Source organism: Drosophila serrata, unplaced genomic scaffold, assembly GCF_035046125.1.
Source record: "Drosophila serrata isolate PLE 108 unplaced genomic scaffold, ASM3504612v1 contig_373, whole genome shotgun sequence".
Lineage (NCBI taxonomy): Eukaryota > Metazoa > Arthropoda > Insecta > Diptera > Drosophilidae > Drosophila > Drosophila serrata.
The window spans coordinates 177,307-199,754 of NW_028257271.1; the positions used below are offsets into that span (position 1 = coordinate 177,307).

The 22,448-nt window shown below is 42.2% G+C and overlaps 2 protein-coding genes, 1 long non-coding RNA gene and 1 pseudogene across 3 annotated transcripts in view; 2 read left to right on the forward strand and 2 right to left on the reverse strand.

Moving 5' to 3' along the window:
* LOC110185378 (uncharacterized) overlaps positions 1 to 22,448 on the forward strand; it is a 348,293-nt gene that overhangs the window by 173,940 nt on the left and 151,905 nt on the right. The window lies entirely within an intron of this gene.
* LOC147642673 (uncharacterized) lies at positions 3,112 to 4,067 on the reverse strand. Its single transcript, XR_015273160.1, has 2 exons — positions 3,738 to 4,067; positions 3,112 to 3,677 (listed from the first exon to the last, which is right to left on the reverse strand). It is a non-coding gene; the product is annotated as an uncharacterized LOC147642673 (long non-coding RNA).
* On the forward strand, positions 5,215 to 6,296 carry LOC110185386 (solute carrier family 35 member F5-like; annotated as a pseudogene).
* Positions 20,793 to 21,128, reverse strand: LOC147642674 (uncharacterized). The gene has a single exon (XM_086839432.1). It carries the CDS (start codon positions 21,126 to 21,128, stop codon positions 20,793 to 20,795), a length of 336 nt encoding a protein of 111 aa, XP_086695558.1.

Sequence of the window (22,448 nt, forward strand, 5' to 3'; positions counted from 1 at the left end):
TTTACAGCGTATAGCTCAACAAAATTTGAGAACCTCGCAGGTACGCGCGCAAGAGTCAAGTAATCAGCGTTTGCAGCGGGTTGAAGAACAAAATATCAGAAATATTCAATCTCGCAATAGGGAATCAAGCTCTGAGCGTTTCCAACGCCTTCAAGATAATAGAGAACGACAAAAGACGTTAAGAGCGAGAAGTCGCAATCAAGCTTCAGCCCACAGTAAAAGATCGGCTTTTAGATACGATCCACAGATTGATTATGCTCATCAGTCTTCAATACAAATCGGCGATATGAATAAGATATGCCCTAAGTGTTCAGCAAAAAAATGGGTCGATGAAACAAATGGAATGTGCTGTGCTTCTGGAAAAGTTAGTCTCCCAAGTATTCAGGAACCACCACAGCCAATAAAAAATCTTTTGAAAAATAATCATTCGCTATCTAGACATTTCATAACCAACATCCGTAAGTACAATAGCCTATTTCAATTGGTAATGGTAATTTTATGCCAACTTTTAAAATAGAGGGACAAGTATATCATCTTATTGGTAGCCTTTTACCACCACCAGGCCAAAATCCACAATACTTGCAGGTATATTTCATTTCAGAAGCAGATCAGCTATCATTGAGGTCAAACATAGCTCCAACGCTGAAAATAAATTTAATTAACGAACTACAGACTACTATCCGTCAATCTTGAACAACAATCTACATGTTCAATCCGCAAAAATGGACCAATTGGTAAATTACTACAAGACGCCTCATTGATTATGTGGGACGAATGCACGATGAGCCATAGAGCACATATAGAGGCCGTGAACAGAACCTTACAGGATCTAAGGAACTCCTCTGCAGTCATGGGCGGGATTACTTTTGTATTTGCTGGAGATTTTCGACAGACTCTACCCGTTATTAACAGAGGCACGCGAGCAGATATCATCAAGGCATGCTTGAAATCGTCTCCCATATGGACTACGATTGAAACGTTAAAATTAAGGACAAATATGAGAGCTCATCTTCATGGAATCACTGATAGCGATTTCCCACAGCAACTGCTAAAACTTGGGGAAGGAATTTTTCCAACTCCAAATTTAAGCGGTCATTGTGACATTCTTCTGGATGAGTCTCTAGGCCAAATACTCGATAATTTGGAAAATTGAATAGATTCTGTATACCCTGATATCGAGAATTTGCACGAAAGAGACTTCCATTGGCTGTGTTCTCGGGCTATAGTATCACCTAAGAATGATACTGTCAATGAAATAAATAATCTGATTGTTCAAAAAGTCCCCGGCCAAACAAAAACATACAAATCGATCGACACTGTAACGAATATTGAAGATGCAGTCCATTATCCACAGGAATTTTTAAATTCGTTGAACCCTTCTGGACTGCCACTCCATGAATTGACGTTAAAAATCGGAATCCCAATCATGCTTTTAAGAAATTTAAACCCTCCGAGCATGTGTAATGGGACGAGGCTGCTTATTAAGGAGTTAAAGGACAATTTAATAGTAGCAAATATTATCACTGGCCCAGCAAGTGGTCAACTATCTCATATACCGAGGATACCGATGATCCCAACTGATCTGCCAATCCCATTTAAACGGCTTCAATTTCCGGTAAAAACATCTTTCGCATTAACAATTAACAAGTCCCAAGGCCAAACCTTCGAATTAGTAGGGATCGATCTGCGAAATAAATGTTTTACTCATGGTCAACTGTATGTTAGTCTATCGCGAGTCGGAGCCCCTGAAAATCAATTTATTTTGCTGCCACAAAATAAAACAACATCAAATATTGTTTACAGAGAAGCACTAACTAAATAAATGTAATGAACTCAATAATTGAAAAAAAAAGGATGAAGATGTCATTTTATTATTATTATTATTATTATGAATGTGTTAAAATTGACTAATCTAAATGTAATGTTTAATTCCCGTGCGAAGCAGGGACGGGCCGGCTAGTATTTAATAAATTACTTTCAATTTGTTTGAATTAAGTTTATTAAGCTATATCCAAAATAAAAAGACATTCTTTCTTTTGCTTTTAATATTGTCCTATGAACCGTTATCTTTTGTTTTCGTTTTTTGGTTATTTCTGAATAGATCACTCGATAAAAAAGTTTATGGAAATCGGTAAACAACAACATAAATAATAACTAAAAGAAGTTTGTCAGTGAAAATAATTGTGGTTTTGACCAATCCTGGATATTCATATATCAGAAAAAATTAATTTTGTCCACCACAACTATAGCTTCCATTATTGCTTTCTTTAGCATTTTCATATTTACCTATACTTATTGCATTTGCAGTTTTACAGCTACAGTTTTGCGTTCACATTTCATATTTTCGTCTACATTTAATGATTTTTCAATAGCAGCTGTAAGATATAGTACTCGTATTTTTATAAAATTACTAGCGGCCCGTCCCGGCTTCGCACGGGCATTAAACATTACATTTAGATTTGTCAATTTTAACACATTCATAATAATAATAATAATATGACACATATTCATCCTTTATTATTATTTTTTTTTTTTTTCAATTATTGAGGTCATAACCCTAAAAGAAAATACATTTATTTTGTTAGAGCTTCTCTGTAATCAATATTTGATGTTGTTTTATTTTGTGGAAGCAAAATAAATTGATTTTCAGGGGCTCCTACTCGCGATAGACCAACATACTGTTGACCATGAGTAAAACATTTCTGTCGCAGATCGATCCCTACTAATTCGAAGGTTTGGCCTTGGGACTTGTTAATTGTTAATGCGAAAGATGTTTTTACCGGAAATTGAAGCCGTTTAAATGGGATTGACAGATGAGTTGGGATCATCGGTATCCTCGGTATATGAGCTAGTTGACCACTTGCTGGGCCAGTGATAATAGTTGCTACAATTAAATTGTCCTTTAACTCCTTAATAATCAGCCTCCTCCCATTACACATGCTTGGAGGGTTTAAATTTCTTAAAAGCATGATTGGGATTCCGATTTTTAACGTCAATTCATGGGGTGGCAGTCCAGAAGGGTTCAACGAATTTAAAAATTCCTGTGGATAATGGACTGCATCTTCAATATTCGTTACAGTGTCGATCGATTTGTATGTTTTTGTTTGGCCGGGGACTTTTTGAACAATCAGATTATTTATTTCATTGACAGTATCATTCTTAGGTGATACTATAGCCCGAGAACACAGCCAATGGACGTCTCTTTCGTGCAAATTCTCGATATCAGGGTATACAGAATCTATTAAATTTTCCAAATTATGGAGTATTTGGCCTAGAGACTCATCCAGAAGAATGTCACAATGACCGCTTAAAATTGGAGTTGGAAAAATTCCTTCCCAAAGTTTTAGCAGTTGCTGTGGGAAATCGCTATCAGTGATTCCATGAAGATGAGCTCTCATATTTGTCCTTAATCCCAATGTCCCACATAATCAATGATGCCTCTTGTAGTAATTTACCAATAGGTCAATTTTTGCGTATTGAACATGTAGATTGTTGTTCAAGATTGACGAATAGTGGAAGTTTAAAAGTAGAATGAGCAGTTTTGCCATCCTTCAAAAGAGTTGCAGCATTCATCACAGCATCCCGCAAATGGATATATTCCTCGGACCGAAATTTCGTCTGATTCAATCTAAGAGGCAGACCTGATGCATCCGGCCAATAACGACATTCGATTCGAGCTGTAATCAATAGTTGGATTATATCTGATCTTCAGCAAGCTGTAAACGCGCTTCAGCTACCCTTGCCCTTTCGCGTTATTTTGAGAGTGAATCAAATCGATCTTAATCGTTTTCTCTCAAGCCTATCTGCTCGTCTTTCTGCTGATTCTTCTTTGTGCATCTGCATTGCTCTCAGCCGCTCAGTCTCTCGGATGGAGGCCCGTTCTTCGTCATTTATATTCGTAATCTTACGTCTTTTTGCTTCTGTATTACGCTTACGACGACCCAAACTCTACTTCTTGGGTGGCAGGACTTCGTTTCTTACTGAACCTGAACAAAAAAATAAAATTTTTATCTCCAATTCCTTATTTCAATATGTTTTGAATGTTTGACAGGAAATGCTTTGGCTGCCTGTAGAGGGCGGTAGATGTAAGGTAGTTTTATTTAAAAAAAACGTTTGTATGGGAAATAGAAAAATACTGTTTTGAGGATTTTCCCGGCAATTAATCGAATTTTTCTCACCTTTTAAACCTTCCCTAGACCTCCACGAATAATTCAAGACCAAGATAAGATAAATCCGTTCAGCCATTCTCGAGTTTTAGCGAGACTAACGAACAGCAATTCATTTTTATATATATAGAAGATTACCAAAATTTTAAAATAATTAAAAATGGCTATATCTCAATTGTTAAAATATTTTTCAATCCTTCCTTTGGCAGCTATATGATCCGATCCGGCCCATCCCGACTTCTATACTATCTTAAAACAAGAAAAGCAAGAAAGGAAGGTAACTTCGCCACGCCGAAGTTTTTATATGCTTGCAGATAGAACTTCGTTCACAAGAAATTAATACAATATAAAATCTAGTCGTCCGATTTGTATCATCGTTCCTATGACAGCTATATGATATAGTAGTCTGATTTCCATAAAATTGTACAACAAATTGTGGAATTAATTAGAATGGATATCCCAAATTTGATAAAATTCTGTTGAAAAGTGAAAATGTAATATTTTTTTATACAAATTTTTGAATCACTTCTATGGCAGGTTTATAAAATAGTCGTCCGATACGGCCCGTTCCGACATATAAACGAGTGAGAGTATATAGCAGATTAACTACAAAGTTTCATTCAGATAGCTTAAAAACTGAGGGACTAGTTTGAGTAGAAACGGACAGACAGACTCGGCTGTTAGTGCTGATCAAGAATATATATACTTTATATGTTCAGAGATGACTCCATCACTGCGGCGCAAACTTCTAACTGAAATCATAATGCTCTGAAAGGATAGAAAAATCAGACCAAAAATCGGCATCAACAATTCAAGATTCCTTTTAATAACAGCTTATTAAGCTGCTGTGTTTTTATTTATAAATGCTTAATACTTCTCAGTAAGAGAAGTAGTAATTGCGAACTAAAAGAAATGAATAAATTACTGAGAACTCGTAAATTAACTTTGTTGTAAAGACTTTCTACATCTGTTATCTTCTGTTTATTGTGAAAAAGTGCTTCTAATAAAAACAAAAATAAACATAAATATGGGAAAAAGCTTACCAACAATGTTTCGGTCTCCAGCAGTGTGATAACAAAATAATTACAAATAGAATCAGTATTATAAAGCACCTTATTCTAAATCAATCAAGAGCTAAATCAAAATATAAACTCCTATATCAATATTGGATAGAAGGAAACCCAACGGTAACTATTACACCGCGTTTAAAGCTGCCACAACGGAAGAGACAAAAACAAGTTCTAGGAAAATGTATAAATATTGTGTTAGGAAAACTGAATTAATTATCCAAGCGCTGTCATGGTTTAGTAGTAACCCGTTATTTTATCATTTCCGAGAGAGCCGACCGCTAAACGTCGCCAAATAGAAACTGAAACGCTGTCGGCACAAGCATAAATAAACACTTGCCACGATATAAACGTCGAAGCCTCAGTCGCAGCCAGAAGCTGCTGCTGGATATGCCCATACTGATACTAGTCAATGTGGTCTGAGTCTCCTCCAGCGGGCTGAAAAAGTTTTTGTACAGTGAGGACAAGTTTGTCAAGCCTTTCTTCTGCACTTTCTTCAAACCCTCCATGCTCAGCATGAGTCCTGATTCCTGGAAGCGGCAGAATGGAATGATGGAGCAGAATGCAGACGACGAGAACTACCAGGCTGTTTTATGCATCCCATCCTTTGTACCCATCAGATCACCGCATTTCGAGAACGCAGCAAACGGTAATGGGAGCACATATTCTCTGTCCGGCAGCGGACGCTTCAGCAAGATGACCGAGGTCAGGGAAATGTCCGCCTTTGATGCTATCGACGCCCTAATGGACAGGCTTTCAGATGTCGCGAGTCTGCGAATTAGGCGACAGAAGACCGATCAAGAACGGCTAAGACAACGCTGCTCTTCTGCCTGCCAACTACTTTTTCCAGTTGACCCCGGAAATGCACGAAGCGACCATGATAACGCCTGTTAGCTCTACGTCTTCATTCTTTATTATCTGCCTGGCAGCTGTGTTTCCCTCGGCCACGGCGGACAAGCTGACCATTAAAAAGTAATTGCAGTTTCCCTGAACATAGGCGGCGTTGTGGCCATAACCACAACATCTGCATAACACAATGATGACGAGAGGCCCTGTTCCTTAAAGATTTAACGTACAACTATTTATTATAATCTGACTTGTATATTCTCTTTAAATAGACTTAGCTTTCAAAAGATTTGCATCAAATTTTATATTATTCTACAGTTATGTTTAAAATTTTATGAAAATTTGACTACTACATCATATAGCTCCAATTTATATGATCGAAAAATTAATACAAATGAAAATATTAACTTTTGCAGTTTCAAAACAATTTCATCGAACTGAGATATAGCCATTTTAAATTATTCTAGAATTTCGGTTTTAATTTTATGAAAATCGGATGATTATAACATATAGCTGAGACGATCGTTAGATATAAAGGGAAAAGATAAATTGTAAATTTTAAACTGTAAATAATATACTTTTGTGGGGCGGCGATCCTGCTCAAAAAATAAAACCCGTAGAGGTTAGAAAAGCCGGAGCGTCATGGGGGAATAAGGGCCAAGCTCTCGACCGATAAGCGGTGGAGCGAGCAGCAAGCGAAGCTCGGAAGCTCGAGTGCATGCGAACGGGAACACCGCGGAACAGAGAGCGGCCCAGCTTGTGGAAGTATTCCGCTGCAGACTCGGCAATGATTGGAGTTAGTGTCTGTGGGACGCCTACTTTTGATGTGGTATGGGGCACTGTAATTGAAGTTATAACTCGAGCGGAGAACGACGAAATTCCTTGGATCAGAGCGGATACTGGTCTTGAAGGTCCAGGGGGAATCTGAACACTGGGATGCAGCAAGGTGTGATGCCGTCGGCGCCACGCAAGGCAAGAGTGGGCACTAGGAAAAGCCGCTACTGGTTGTCTCGAGTTGTTGTATTTGTTACTTAATTACTTACTGTAATTAATAAATCGTCCTCCTTGAAAGGTCCGAGGGACGAATTTTTTAAAGTCTTCGCCAAGTCCGCCGAGATCAAAGTCTCCAAGATCCGAGATCCAAGTGTGGCGTGAGCTTGCCTTGCTCATTGATAATTTCTCCAATCAACGGAATTTTAAGATCTCTCGCTATATCTACGTTACGGATTAACTACTCAGCACCAATAATTCTCCACAAGAACTGGTTTTCGAAAAACTGAATGCAACTCAGATTATTTTTGGCCGCAATACCATAAACTTTAATCCCGTATCTCCAAGTGGGTGCAAGGATGGACTTGTGTATCTTATCTTATCTTATTTGCCAGGCTCAGGTGATTATTTTCCTTCAGCAGCCAGTACAGCCCTCTGGCCTTATTCTTCATTGAGCGCCTTACTGTACTTATATGCTTTGCGAAGGTTAATCGGGTGTCCAAAGTGCCCCCAGGCTCTTATACTCTCTGATCTGCTCAAGAAGCTCCCCATGCAGGAAAAACACAGGACACGACTCCTGGGTTAATTGATATGTTCCAGCGACAGGCCCAGTTCTTAAATTTCTTGTTGTACGTGTTTACGTGAGGGGCCCACTGTGCCGCCTCTGCTCAGGAGCGAGCTTTTTTGTTCCTGGCTTGCGCTCGCTCTCCAACTATTACCGATCTCCTGCCTTCGCTTTAACGAGGTAAATCGACCGGGAGATCGTTTTTCACTTTAAGTTTTAGTCTCATGTAAGCAGCAAATAAAAACTGATGCTCAGAAAACAACCACGACGCCCCCGCCTTTATTTTTTTCAACCCTGACAGGTTAACTCTTTCGCCAGCGACGTGGGAAATTCTTGGGCCTCCATTGCCAACTCTTAACGGGCAGGAACGCCCCTTTAAACATTTGATCCATCGAGCCGGATTCCTTGCAGGATACCAGCAGTTCCAGGCATCTGTCCGCCAAGAGTACGAGTTTTTTTTATTTTCCGTCTAGCCTCTCTGCCGATCTGCAACAATGGGCCGAACACTCTTGCACTCCCGTAAGATTTCCCCTGTCATTCGTGTCAACTCCCAGTCCGAGTTTTCCTGACCCCAAGGCAGCTGCGGAACTCCAATTTCTACTCGCCTCCGTTCCTCGAAAATTTCCATCGGTGTCCGCTTGGGTGCGCCGGAATTTTCCTCGCCGTTTCTTCCATTGCCCGTTGCCCATCAACAGCCAACGGTCGAGGCCTATGTACATCTGCATACACACACACACACGAATGCTAACCTCTTGCATATCATAATTTAATGCATTTAAAAACCTTACCGTAAACAGTGAAGTCGTGTTGCGGGAAAAAGGGGCATAATAACTATCGGACAGCCGGTGTGCACTCGTTTCGGAAGTTCACCTTGTTCACCGAACAGTCCGCCGCTGCAGCGATTTTTTTATTGTCGTCTTTTAAGCCGTGTCCATACAACATATTTCTGTTCGCGGAATTTAATACAGTCCACTTCTCGAAGCTCCACTGTGCCCCGAAACATTGTTCGTATTTACATGCATGCCCATATACATATTTACCAATATATTTTCTGCCAACGATTCCAGGAACTATCCCGTTAATAAAATTAAAAAATTAAAAGTGAACAAAACAATTAGCAACAAAACCCAAACGCAAGCGCTAGTGTTTTAGTTGTTTTTAATTTCGCCGCCGTAGAGGCCGTGTTATTGTTGTTGCCGTTTCGTTTCTTGGGGCCCTCACATAGGCAACGCTTGCCATTGGCATAACGTCTTTTGTTCCGTGTCCATACAACATATTTCTGTTGGCGGAATTTAATACAGGCCATTTCTCGGCGCTCCACTGTGCCCTGACACATTGTTTCTATTTACATACATGCCCATAGATTTTCCAATATATTTTTCTGCCAACGATTTCAGGAACTAATCCCGATAATAAAATTTAAAAAAAATGCAAGGTGAAAGAAACAATTAGCTACAAAACCCAAACGCAAACGCAAGTGTTCTAATTGTTTTCAATTTCGTCACCGCAGAGGCCGTGTTATTGTTATTGGCTTGGGGCCTTCACATAGGCACCGCAGAGAGTTTTTCCTCGCGACCAAGTACCGAGCGATTAAGTTCGGCTCTTCAACATTTACGACTTGCAGTTGATGACATTAACTTTTGTTAGACAAGTACCAGCATAACCAACATCCAAATTCAATTCACACAGGCCGTGCGTGTTGTTGTTGCCGCTGAATTTGTTGGACATCATATAGGCACCGCTCGCTGGCGGTATAACACAGCGATTAAGTCCTCATCTCAATAATTCACAATAAATACATATCTAAGCTCAGTATCTCCATTCGATTAAGTTTTGTTGGCTCCTTTCGTATTCGCCAGCCATCTGTTAGTTCTATTGCGCTTGTTTGTCGTACGCATTGTCTAAACCCGTATCCCGAGTTCCATATAAATTTCGTCCGTCATATCTCCTTTTTTTTCTGATCCAGATAGTGCATTAGTGTGACCGTTTTCCCGTTCGACAGTTGACAAGCCCTGATCAGCAGCATTCGCTTCCGAGAATGCCCATGGGAAACGACAAGAAACCGCGTCCGATCCCCTTCATCCCCTTGGATAGGTCAAGCCAAGGGCTACCGCCGCCATTCCAATGGCAAAAAGCGACGAATCCGCCAATACACTATCTGGTTCCTCGCCTAGATTAACTCGGTCAGTTGTCAAAATGGCGCTATAGATGTCGCTCTCAAACGGTTTAAGTCCTAAGAAACGGCTACGGGCGGTCCTTGCTAATAAGTACTGTCCCAGCTGTTTGGCACACGAGCATTCGGATGGAGTGTGACAGCGAGGGGATTGCTGCAAAACGTGTGGCCAGGATCATCACACGCAGCTCCACCAATCTGAGCGATCACTGGCCCAGCGCCAGCTGCGGCAGAATGCGCGCCTCGGGACGCCGTCGCCCCTTTTCGGCAATCTGCAGCCGCCCCCTGACGGCCTCCGCCACACCACGGTCGATTCCCGCCCGTACACCATCGTCCGTCTCGCGAGGGGAACCGTCCACCATTGGCCAGGGACGTCCGCAGAGCGCTGCCTCAGCGCCGACGCTGTCATCGCTGCTGCAGCGACACAGCGTTAATGTCCTTCCGACCGCGCTGGTACGGATTGACCGCGCTGGTACCGGACGCGTCACTAGCGGCTAGCTTCCGTCTACCCACCACGAACGTTGGCGGCGAACAAGTTTGTTCTGATCGCTCGTAAACATATATTTTGAGAAAACGGGGTCATATATGTACGGAATGGTTTTCCTGTAACAAAGGTCACACCCTCTGGGTGCTGTGGAAGAATGGAGGCGGCGCTCTGGGGCACTCGCAGTTGCCGGTCATGACGGAAAATGGCCTGAGCCACTAGCCGTGACGTTGGCGATGGCCTTTAGCGTACGATGGCGCTCCTTCAGAAACGCGTCTAGCTCGTATCTGGAATAGGAATTCTCGGTAGTTGCCCGTAAAATCACAAGAGTGGGTTGAACTGGAGTTGCCTCAAATGGATTAATGGAATTGGAATTGACCTAGTTTGTCAGATTTGTCTAGAGAGAAAAAAAAAAACAGAAAAGAAAAGAGTAAAAACTGGTATCGAATGCGGTCACACTAAGCTGGGTAGCGTGATTTACGAAATTATTAGTCGCAACATTTGAATTCTGTCATCCTATTTATTACAAAGCCGGAAAGGTGAATATAAAACGTCGGTAAAACATTGTAACAACAATACAACCTCTGCAGCGGCTAAGTTAAAAAATTGGGTAAAACGATCCCACCCGTGTGGGTTTAAATTGAGATTCAGAATTTATTGGCGGTTGTTGAACTTTTGGAATTAAAAACCTCGGTTCCTGTTCGCGGAGAAAAAGCTTATTGGGTTATGCCGACGGCAAGCGGTGCATATGTCGGAGATTTAAGGCAACAACAATATATTGCAAAAAATATATTGCCAAATATATGGGCATGCATCAAAATGTGTAAGGGGATGTGTTGGCATAGTGGAACGTCGAGGAATGGACTATTCGGCGAACAGCGACAACTCCCGAAGCAAGTGTGCACCGGCTAGCCGATGTTAATAATGCTCTTTTTCCACAACAGAATTTCACAGTTCACTTCAATTTTTTTTTGCACGTAAATATAAATTATTTAATTGTCCGGGCCGGCTGGCGGATCCTCCGCGGCAGGAGTAGAGCCGGTAGGTAATATATCCGTGAGGGGCTGGCAGTATGGTACTGCCGATGGTTGAGTATTGGTGACCGCCAAGGTTGGCAGCCACTGGGGAGTCGGGTGGTCGCTTCGACTCCTTGCTTCTTCCGAAGTATATGGTGGGAGATACTTATCTCCGTTGTCACGGCCTTTACGGCACGATAACCAAATTCAATAATTAAAATGATTTAACGGCTAAGGCCGGAGTTTTGTGATAGAGCAAGTGCTCTTTATTTCAAATCCAAATCAAAACTAAACTTAAGATTGAACAAAAGCTCATGCATATCCGGCTGCCCGTGGCAGACCGCTGACCTTGCACATTTTGCAGAAGTCATACGATCGCTGTCAGCCAATAAGAGGGAGCCACGGCTCGGAATGGCACAATGTGCTGGCTCAGCTCTAGGGCCAATAAACCCGACCTAATTTTAGGGTGGACCATGCATGAGGGAGAAGTATAATGATAATAATAATAATAATAAAAAGTGATTAATACTAGAGAATGATAAACATGATAAATGATTAATATTAATAAAGGAGATAAGAACTGGCCTGCTCAGCCTAAGCTGGGAGTTGGTTGTTAACTACTCCCCCCTTAAATTAGACGCCGTCCTCGGTGACAGCCAGTTCGTCGAAGGATTTTTGTAACTGGGCTGCCTCTCGTTTGCGCCTGCAGTGTTGTTGGAGCAGGACTAAGCAGCATAGCGTGAGGCTGACGGCAACTCCTGCGGCGAACCAAATCCTCGGGGAACCTCCATCCGACACGTCATCTCGGAGCTCCTGCATTAAACGCAGGTTATGCTCATTCATCCGCTGTAGCAAAGGCAGACTCAGTATGTGATCGTGTCCCGTGATGTTAATTAAGGGGGAGGCCGCAATACCCGGGCTCATATTCACTGCGTTGTTGAAGTTCAAATATACGGAGTCGTTGATCACCGCCTTTCTCTCAAAGGTGATGAGGTGGGTCCCTATTATGGTTGTTGAGGGACCGTCATCGATGGTAATCCTCGTCAGTTTCTCATTAACGATAATTACTCCGTCGTCCACAATTGTAAGGGGTTCCAGATTGCTGGGCCGCGTCCGGCATGTAGCCGCCCCGCCTGCATGTAACTGCCTGGCGCAGGTGTCGTGCGACGCTTTTTTGCAAAATGTGGAAAAGTTGGTAGAAGTGCAATCGGAGACTGCTAGGATTCCGTCATCACATTCCGCCACGATGTTGTTTTCTATTTGTAGCATAGTATGGTAGTGTGCGACAGGGAAGAGCAGGACTTTTTTACAAATACGCTTAACTCTAGGATACTGGACTATAACGTGAACAAGAACATTATTTTGAAGAACCTTAATCTTAGATACATCCATAAGGCTAACTATTGGGACCTCTGTGAGCTGTTCGTCAAAAGTAGCCTTTAGGTCATTGTGATTGAAAATGGTAGGATTGATGATATTATTTTTAGCAAGAGTGATGCTGATCATGCAATTTTGGATTTCTGATATTAACATTCTATTCCTGGCAAGGAGTGTTTCATACAAATGGCCTGAGTCGACAAGCCCGTCCCTCTTCTCCCTAAGGATCTTGTTTACTGTGTCTGTGAGTAGGTTGATGTGCTTCTGTGACTCTGTGTTAATTGTAACCTGTCTATTATTAGCCTCGATAAGCGACGCTTGGTTGGTGTTGATTCTGCTTAAGTCGTCCGCGTCGGGTGTACCCGCCACGACCTTAAGGACTGAGCCCAAAAAATCAAGGCTCCTGGCCATTCTATGGTGTATCTTAAGTTCCTCCAATAGGTTTTGAGCATGCTCAATGTCCACTTCCAGCAGCTTCCTAATATGGGACTGTGGGGATTTAGCAAAGATTGGGTTTTAATATAAGGGCGAATGTGGCGAGTGGAGTGCCTACCTAATGTTGTCCTTATGGACCACCCTCCCCTTAATGAGAACAGATGTTCCCAGATCTGCTTCTACGCGCTCTTCTGAATAAAGCGGTGTCAATTTATTCCCTAATCTTTTGTTGTTGCGAAGGTGTACTCTTTCACCGACTTCGAAGACTCTGTTTTGCCTAGAACGATTAACCCTGTCTAGGTTGGATTGTTGTGCTTTGTCAATCTTGGCTTTAATTGCCAGCTTCATCTCCTCGCTGCTTGCGTGGATGACCTCTACCGGCCTAGACTCTGTGACCGAATGTAGCGACCTGTTGTATTCTATAGTAGACCTCAATATTAGTTCCACAGTGTCCTCAATTTTTTTTATCAATTTTGAGGCATCTGGCAATTTCCGCCAGGGTACTGTGAAATCTCTCAATTTGGCCATTGGAGCTGCTGTGTAGCGGTGGCGCATTGACAACGTCGATGCTGTATTGGTTTTTCAGCAGTGATGTGATTGTCTCCGAGTTAAAGGAGGCCTCATTGTCGCAGTATATGGTCTTGGTGTTAGAATAAAAATTTACTAACTGAAGAATAGGTGCTGGCACATCTATTATTGCCCTAGAAGTCAAGGGCTGTACGATAGCGAATTTGGAAAATTTATCGATGCAAGTTAAGAAAGTTTTTTTGTCCGTCGAAAAAATGTCGATATGCAACATTTCCCCAACGTATGATGGGATGGGCGTAGTTCCCAATTCCTGTTTCTTGGGATGGCGGTCGTATTTGGCTTTATTGCAGACCTTGCAATTTGCGACCACTTCGCTAGCTAATTTTGACATGTTCGGGAAGTAATAATCCCGGAGAATTTGTTTTGCGTTCTCCTGGGCAGCCCTATGTGCGCGATTGTGCTCGGTGTTAGTGATTTCCAACTGTTCATTAGCGTTGGTTATGTCACTGACAAAGGTTTTGCAATGCCAGAACTTTGTCGCAGGAAATTCCTGCCTCAAGGCATGTTGGATGCGAGCCAGTGTAGGGAAATCGCAGTGAATCGCGTTCACAACGTTGGCGTTGATGATCTCTCTAACGGATTCAACAAGCAAGTCTTTGTTGTTAAAATTGATGATATGGCGAGTTCTATTTCCGAAGACTATGAAATCTCGCCGAAGCGGTTGGTCCGCTTCTTCCAAAATAATTTGGTTCCTAAAGCAGTTAAGAGGTTTGCCTGTGGTCTCAATGGTGTACGAGAGCGAAAGCTCACTATGCACCGTGGCCGCGTCAGACTGGGCTTCAGCCTCTAAGTTATTCAGGGGTTGCCTCGATAATGCGTCAGCTACTAGGTTTTGTTTTCCTGGTGTGTAAAATACTTTCCCGTTGTTCTCATCAATGAATGATTTCCATCGCTTGATTTTAGCGTTGGTATTTTTGTCGGATACCGCATACGTGAGAGGCTGGTGGTCTGTAAAGATCCGTACTTCATTGTTACCGTACAGATAATTTTGGAGTTTGCCTATTGCCCAGACTATCGCCAATAATTCTCTTTCCTTGGTGGCGTAGTTCAGCTCGCAGTCTTTTAGTGTGCGTGAAATCATGGTAATAGGTCTTTTATTCTGGGATAATACCGCGCCTATTCCACTCGCTGAGGCGTCAGTGGTTAAGTCAAACGGTGATTTAAAGTCGGGGTATGTCAATATGACATCTTCAGATGCCAAAATGTTACGAAGGTGGTCGAATGCATTTCGCTGGGTTTCATTAAACCTGACAGCTACTATTTTCGACATATTCTTGCTGACCGTCCCGTTTTCCCCTTTGAGGATGGCGGTTAGGGGTCTAGCAATAGATGCAAAATTTTTTACGAAGCTTCTGTAATAGCTCGCCAGGCCTAGGAAGGACCTGAGGCTAAACAGATTTTTTGGTTCCGGGAACTCTTTTATTGCCCTAACCTTTTCTGGGTCTGTTTTTGTCCCTCCTCTGGTGACAATGAACCCTAGGAACTCAACGCTCTCTTTAAAGAACTTTGTTTTTTCTCGTGCCACCCTCATGTTGGCATCGAGTAGGCGCTTAAGCACCGTGTCAATATGCTTAACATGTTCCGTTTCATTTTCGGAAAAGATGATAACATCGTCAACGTAGACATAGCATATTTTGCCGATTTCTTCCCGCAGCACATCGTCGATGGCTCTTTGGAAAATACTCCCTGCGTTTTTTAGGCCGAAGGGTAGTCGGCAGAATTCGTACTTCCCACCATTTACTGAGAACGAAGTCTTCTCTCTGTCCTTTTCAGCCAGGTATATTTGGTGGTACCCTGACTTCAGGTCTAGGGTAGTAAAAAATTTGGCTTTTCCCAAGTTCGCTAGAATCATGGGTATGCTCGGCATGGGATAGCGATCGGCGACTGTTCGCTCGTTCAGCTTCCTGAAGTTGATTACTAATCGCTTCTTTTTACTGCCATTATCATCAGTCCCTTTTTTGTCAACTACCCAGGCAGGGCTGTTGTATGGGGATCTGGACGGCCTGATTATGCCATTTTGCAGCAGCTCTTTGATTTCATTGTTTACAAAGTCTGCTGCCCCCATAGGATAGGGGTATAACTTGGAGTAGACAGGTTCGTCACTCGTAGTTCGAATAGTAGCGATGACCGATGTGTTGAAGGTGAGCGCCTCGTTAGAGGTTGAAAACACCTTAATTCTTTTCAGAATAGTTTTTTTGAATTCGGCTTTAGCCGAACTTGGCACCACTATGTCATCGATTTTTGTGAAGTTGACATTTTGACAGTCAAAAAATTTGAGCTTTTCGGTGACATTTGCGTATTTTATTACGCTGTTGCCTAGGTCCAAAGCTACTCCTGCTCGCGTTAGCGAATCGAAGCCTATTATAGCATCGAACGTGCTCAATGTATCCAAGAGGAAAAATGGGACGTCTAGTCCAAAAATGCGCATTATGCACTTACTCACAGTAAAAGGGGTTTCGACCGGCATTACGTTTCTTAGCTCCTTTACGGGCTTCACGTAATTTTTTGCCGCCCCGGTGTCGATGAGAATTTTTACTGATTTGCCAGCCAACTGTCGCTCGACGAACGGCAGTCGGGAACGCTCCCTAAAAAATGGAGGAGGTCGTAAAGCTCGGCGGAGTCGCTATCTTCCTCGATGGTGGCAACCTCAGCCTCAGCTGTGGCGGCATAATCTGTCACCTCCTGTTGGGGTTGGGCTATATTGTTGACGCGCTGGCGTCTTTGGCCTGATTGCCGCTGGGACGAGTTCTGCCTTTTGTAATTGTTGTTACTTTGAGGCTTTCCCCAGTTTGTTTCTTGTCTAAATTTAGCCGTTGAGGGGTCTACCTTCATGGGCTGAACTTTATTCTGGTCTAATGGTTCAGGATCCCTGCGCTTTGGCCAGGGATTGTCCTCATGAGATTTACTTTGTTTTCTCCTTGCCGAACCATTTCTAAATTTTGCCGTAGCACTCTCAAGGACGTTTTGTCCGCATATGTGCAATCTAGTCTGGCTATAATTGCATCGAAGTTTAGCACTGTATTGTGGGACGTGAGTAGTGACCGAGCGGGTCCGCAAATTTTGTTTTTAATTATGACCACAGCTTCGTAGTGTACCTCGCTGCCGTCGTATTTCTTGAATACTTCATAGGCATCTGATGCAGCCTGTCTCCACGAAACATACTCATCGTGGCTTCCACTGAATGTCGGTAGAGACTTTACTATGTCCAACTTGACATCGCATCTTACTGCAGGGTTTGGGACTACTCTTTTATAGACTTCTACCTGCGGCGCTTGCACTGACAGCGCGCTAACCTGTGTTCTAACCGCTTCTAATTCTGTGGCGAAATCGCTTCTTAACCGCTCCTCCTGTTCGTTAAGGGCGGCGCTGACCGCATTTGCGACAAGCGCTTGGATCATCTCTGCGTTCATTTCTGGTTGATCTGTGTCCCTAACTTCGGGGCGAAATCCTACCTCTTCGCTATCTTCGCTATTGTCGCTATCAATTTCCTGTTTTACTTCTCTATACTCCCAACTCATTGGCAGTTAAAAGGACGCGTACAGGAATTTTAACGATTGGGTTCAAGACAAGATGTTTCAACGGGCCACTTTGGTGATGTGAAGCCGAAAAAATGAGCGAAAAACAATAGATCGTCACCTAAAACATAAAAATGTTGGATTAATTTGTCCCAAGAACAAAACTAAAATACAGAACGGTGACAACAAGTATAGGTCAATTCGACTGGGTGTATTATTAGCACAGACACACTGGATAACTTTGGTACAAAATTCAATATAAGCACAGTGGGTAAATTTGTAGCAAACCACAGGGAGAAAAACGACTGGGACCTCTGAATGCGTATAGAGACCAACCTTAACAGAGAAATAAAATATTCCTTTGCATAATTAATTCATACAAATGTTGATTGTCTTGGCACCAGTGTGCGTTATTTGATAACTATGGTTTCTTTTATTTATAATGCACTTTAAAAAATTCAGATCGAACAAAATTAAATCAACACGCAGAACATGGAAGTACCTTGTAATTAAATATTTGAATAATTTATTCACATAAAAATCGCCAGTACGAGTGTACGTAACTTGAGTTATTTATTATACCCTTGCAGGGTATTATAATTTCAGTCAGAAGTTTGCAACGCAGTGAAGGAGGCACCTCCGACTATATAAAGTATATATATTCTTGATCAGGATCAACAGCCGAGTCGATCTAGCCATGTCCGTCTGTCCGTCTGTCCTTCTGTCCGTCTGTCCGTCTGTCCGTCTGTCCGTTTCTACGCAAACTAGTCTCTCAGTTTTGAAGCTATCTGAATGAAACTTTGCAGTTAGCCTTCTATATACTCTCACTCGTATATATGTCGGAATGGGCCGGATCGGACGACTATATCATATAGCTGCCATAGGAATGATCGTAAAATTTTTACGAAAAAATTTTTAACTTTTTCAGTTTTCAATTGAATTGGATCAAATTTGAGATATAGCCATTTTACTATACTCTACAATTTTGCATAAAATTTTATGAAAATCGGACTACTATATCATAGCTCCCATAGGAACGATCGAGAAATTAATACAATTAAATTTATAACCTTTTCAGTTTTCAACTGATTTTTATCAAATTTTAGGTATAGGCATTTAATTTAAGTTTTAAATTTTGTGGTAAATTTCATGAAAATCGGACGACTATATCATATAGGTGCCATACAAACGATCGTTTGATGTGGAGGAAAAATGCAAATCAGTGAATATAAACTGCAAATATAATATGTATAGGTGAATGAAATGAAAGCAGGTATTACTTCATTGTTTTTTAACACAAAAATATATAATTTGTATTGTATGGTTTTTTATTCATAGAAGTTCTATCTGCAAGGGTATATAAACTTCGGCGTGCCGAAGTTAGCTTCCTTTCTTGTTTTATTTATTTTTGCCTCGCACTCATAAAAGTCTGGATCAGAAATCGAAAATCGAGTCACTTTTTCTGTATATGTAAAAAATTCCTATTGCTGGGCATAGGAAATTGTATGCACTGGTATTTGTGTGTTGTGTATGTGTAGACCTTGGCTATTGTCGGCGCTCAGCTACTTACATAATGTACAACTTCAGGGGTGGGATTCTAATATTAGTAATAATATTAATCCGTTGGGCGCCAATTATTTAATTGTCCGGGCCGGCTGGCGGATCCTCCGCGGCAGGAGTAGAGCCGGTAGGTAATATATCCGTGAGGGGCTGGCAGTATGGTACTGCCGATGGTTGAGTATTGGTGACCGCCAAGGTTGGCAGCCACTGGGGAGTCGGGTGGTCGCTTCGACTCCTTGCTTCTTCCGAAGTATATGGTGGGAGATACTTATCTCCGTTGTCACGGCCTTTACGGCACGATAACCAAATTCAATAATTAAAATGATTTAACGGCTAAGGCCGGAGTTTTGTGATAGAGCAAGTGCTCTTTATTTCAAATCCAAATCAAAACTAAACTTAAGATTGAACAAAAGCTCATGCATATCCGGCTGCCCGTGGCAGACCGCTGACCTTGCACATTTTGCAGAAGTCATACGATCGCTGTCAGCCAATAAGAGGGAGCCACGGCTCGGAATGGCACAATGTGCTGGCTCAGCTCTAGGGCCAATAAACCCGACCTAATTTTAGGGTGGACCATGCATGAGGGAGAAGTATAATGATAATAATAATAATAATAAAAAGTGATTAATAATAGAGAATGATAAACATGATAAATGATTAATATTAACAAAGGAGATAAGAACTGGCCTGCTCAGCCTAAGCTGGGAGTTGGTTGTTAACTTATATGCACAAGTTTAGCATGCGTTTATGTATGTATGTGGCTGCACATTAGGCCTCTATCGTTGGGAAGTTGATGGACAATGGGGAACCAAAATAAACGGCGAGGAATCTGGCGGTCTACACAAAATGAACAGGGATGGAAAATTTTTATGATCGAAGATAAAGAGAAATATGAATGTCTCAACTGCCATTGCGTCAGGAAAACTCTTTCATGAAGTTGGCACGAACAATAAATTTATTAATTAATCGTGCATCAGTTCGACCTAAATTTAATGTTCGGATCGGCAGCAAGAAAGAGACGGAAGAAAGTTTGTACTTATCTTTAGCGAAACAAGTTACCGGGAACTGCTGTTGGAATCCGGAAGGATATCCGTATCCGTCTCGAATAATGCCCGATAAATTCCCTTGGGTCCAAAAATAACTATCGCGACGCATTCGAAAAATATGACCAGTAGAGGTTAGAAAAAAGTCGGGGGCGTCGTGGGGAATCGTAGCGTCAGCTTTGTTTCGCCGCACACGTAGTACTAAGCTTAAACATAAAGGCCGCGCTCTCGATCGATAACACAGTCGGACTTTCCTTCATGTGGTAAGCGATTCAGGATAGAAAACTATGTTGAGCAGGTATGGCCTTATGCATGGTCCCCAATTCAGCAAAGTGGCAAGCGCGCCATTCAGGTACCTAAATCAGAGTCTATATTTTGCAATATATTCAGGATGAACTTTAAACAAATAAAAATATAAATAAAGCTTACAAAGAATTTTTTGATGTTCTGCAGTGGTGGTCACTTAGTAAAGACCGTTTTCCTTTACTGTATCAAATTAGCTGCAAGATATTATCAGGCTCCCGCGAGTAGTGCAGCATCGGAAAGGGCATTTTCTGTTGCCAAAAATTTAATTTACGAAAAATGATCTAAAATTGCCACCACTGAAGACTTGGTAAATAAAATAATGTTTCTCCATTTTAATTTTTATAATTTAAATATAAATTCTTTAATAACATAAAATAATTATTATATCTATTTGTTTATGGGGAAGACAACAAATTTGCCACCCTTTAGCAATAATTACAACGCACGAATAGGTTAATTAAATGCTGTGTACATATATTTTCGTTCACTTCTCTGGTCGGAGCTGCAACTACCGATCGAATATTAGCTTCAATATATATTCATAATCTTAAAATATAGCTTAGCATAGATAAGGCGACAGAAGAAGAAGAGAGAGAAAAATAGATAAGCAAAGAGAAGTAAAGAGCGCAGCAGGTGCAGCCATACACCCATGCGCGCACAATTAGGCGCTAGCGGTCTGCTTCGAACATACTCCCCCCGTTGGAAGAGGTACTGTTCCAACTTCGTCGGAATCGTGGGGCAGAACGGCTAGCTTGGCGACTGCCCTCTTGATCATACCCGTAGCAGTACGGACCATGGCTACTCGGATGACGCCGTCCTTGCCAGGAATGATTTCCTCAATGCGCCCAAGCTGCCATTTCATGGACGGGATGTTGTCCTCCTTCAGCAAAACTATGTTTCCCACCTTGATGTTGGACGTATCGCAGCGCCACTTGCTCCTTTCTTGAAATAGTGACAAGTACTCGCTGCTCCACCTCTTCCAAAAGTGCTGTTGCATCTGGGTCACCCATTGCCATCTGCTGAGGTGGCCTTCTCGAAGGTGAGTCACGCCAGGCTCAGGAAATCGGCCGTAGCTGGAACCCCTTAGGAAGTGAGCTGGCGTTAGCACCTCCAGGTGATGCGTGGATGACCTCTACCGGCCTAGACTCTGTGACCGAATGTAGCGACCTGTTGTATTCTATAGTAGACCTCAATATTAGTTCCACAGTGTCCTCAATTTTTTTTATCAATTTTGAGGCATCTGGCAATTTCCGCCAGGGTACTGTGAAATCTCTCAATTTGGCCATTGGAGCTGCTGTGTAGCGGTGGCGCATTGACGACGTCGATGCTGTATTGGTTTTTCAGCAGTGATGTGATTGTCTCCGAGTTAAAGGAGGCCTCATTGTCGCAGTATATGGTCTTGGTGTTAGAATAAAAATTTACTAACTGAAGAATAGGTGCTGGTACATCTATTATTGCCCTAGAAGTCAAGGGCTGTACGATAGCGAATTTGGAAAATTTATCGATGCAAGTTAAGAAAGTTTTTTTGTCCGTCGAAAAAATGTCGATATGCAACATTTCCCCAACGTATGATGGGATGGGCGTAGTTCCCAATTCCTGTTTCTTGGGATGGCGGTCGTATTTGGCTTTATTGCAGACCTTGCAATTTGCGACCACTTCGCTAGCTAATTTTGACATGTTCGGGAAGTAATAATCCCGGAGAATTTGTTTTGCGTTCTCCTGGGCAGCCCTATGTGCGCGATTGTGCTCGGTGTTAGTGATTTCCAACTGTTCATTAGCGTTGGTTATGTCACTGACAAAGGTTTTGCAATGCCAGAACTTTGTCGCAGGAAATTCCTGCCTCAAGGCATGTTGGATGCGAGCCAGTGTAGGGAAATCGCAGTGAATCGCGTTCACAACGTTGGCGTTGATGATCTCTCTAACGGATTCAACAAGCAAGTCTTTGTTGTTAAAATTGATGATATGGCGAGTTCTATTTCCGAAGACTATGAAATCTCGCCGAAGCGGTTGGTCCGCTTCTTCCAAAATAATTTGGTTCCTAAAGCAGTTAAGAGGTTTGCCTGTGGTCTCAATGGTGTACGAGAGCGAAAGCTCACTATGCACCGTGGCCGCGTCAGACTGGGCTTCAGCCTCTAAGTTATTCAGGGGTTGCCTCGATAATGCGTCAGCTACTAGGTTTTGTTTTCCTGGTGTGTAAAATACTTTCCCGTTGTTCTCATCAATGAATGATTTCCATCGCTTGATTTTAGCGTTGGTATTTTTGTCGGATACCGCATACGTGAGAGGCTGGTGGTCTGTAAAGATCCGTACTTCATTG

Bases quoted from the DNA above. Each gene is read 5' to 3' on its own strand.
- LOC147642674 (XM_086839432.1), bottom strand. From the start codon at position 21,128: ATGCAACAGCACTTTTGGAAGAGGTGGAGCAGCGAGTACTTGTCACTA.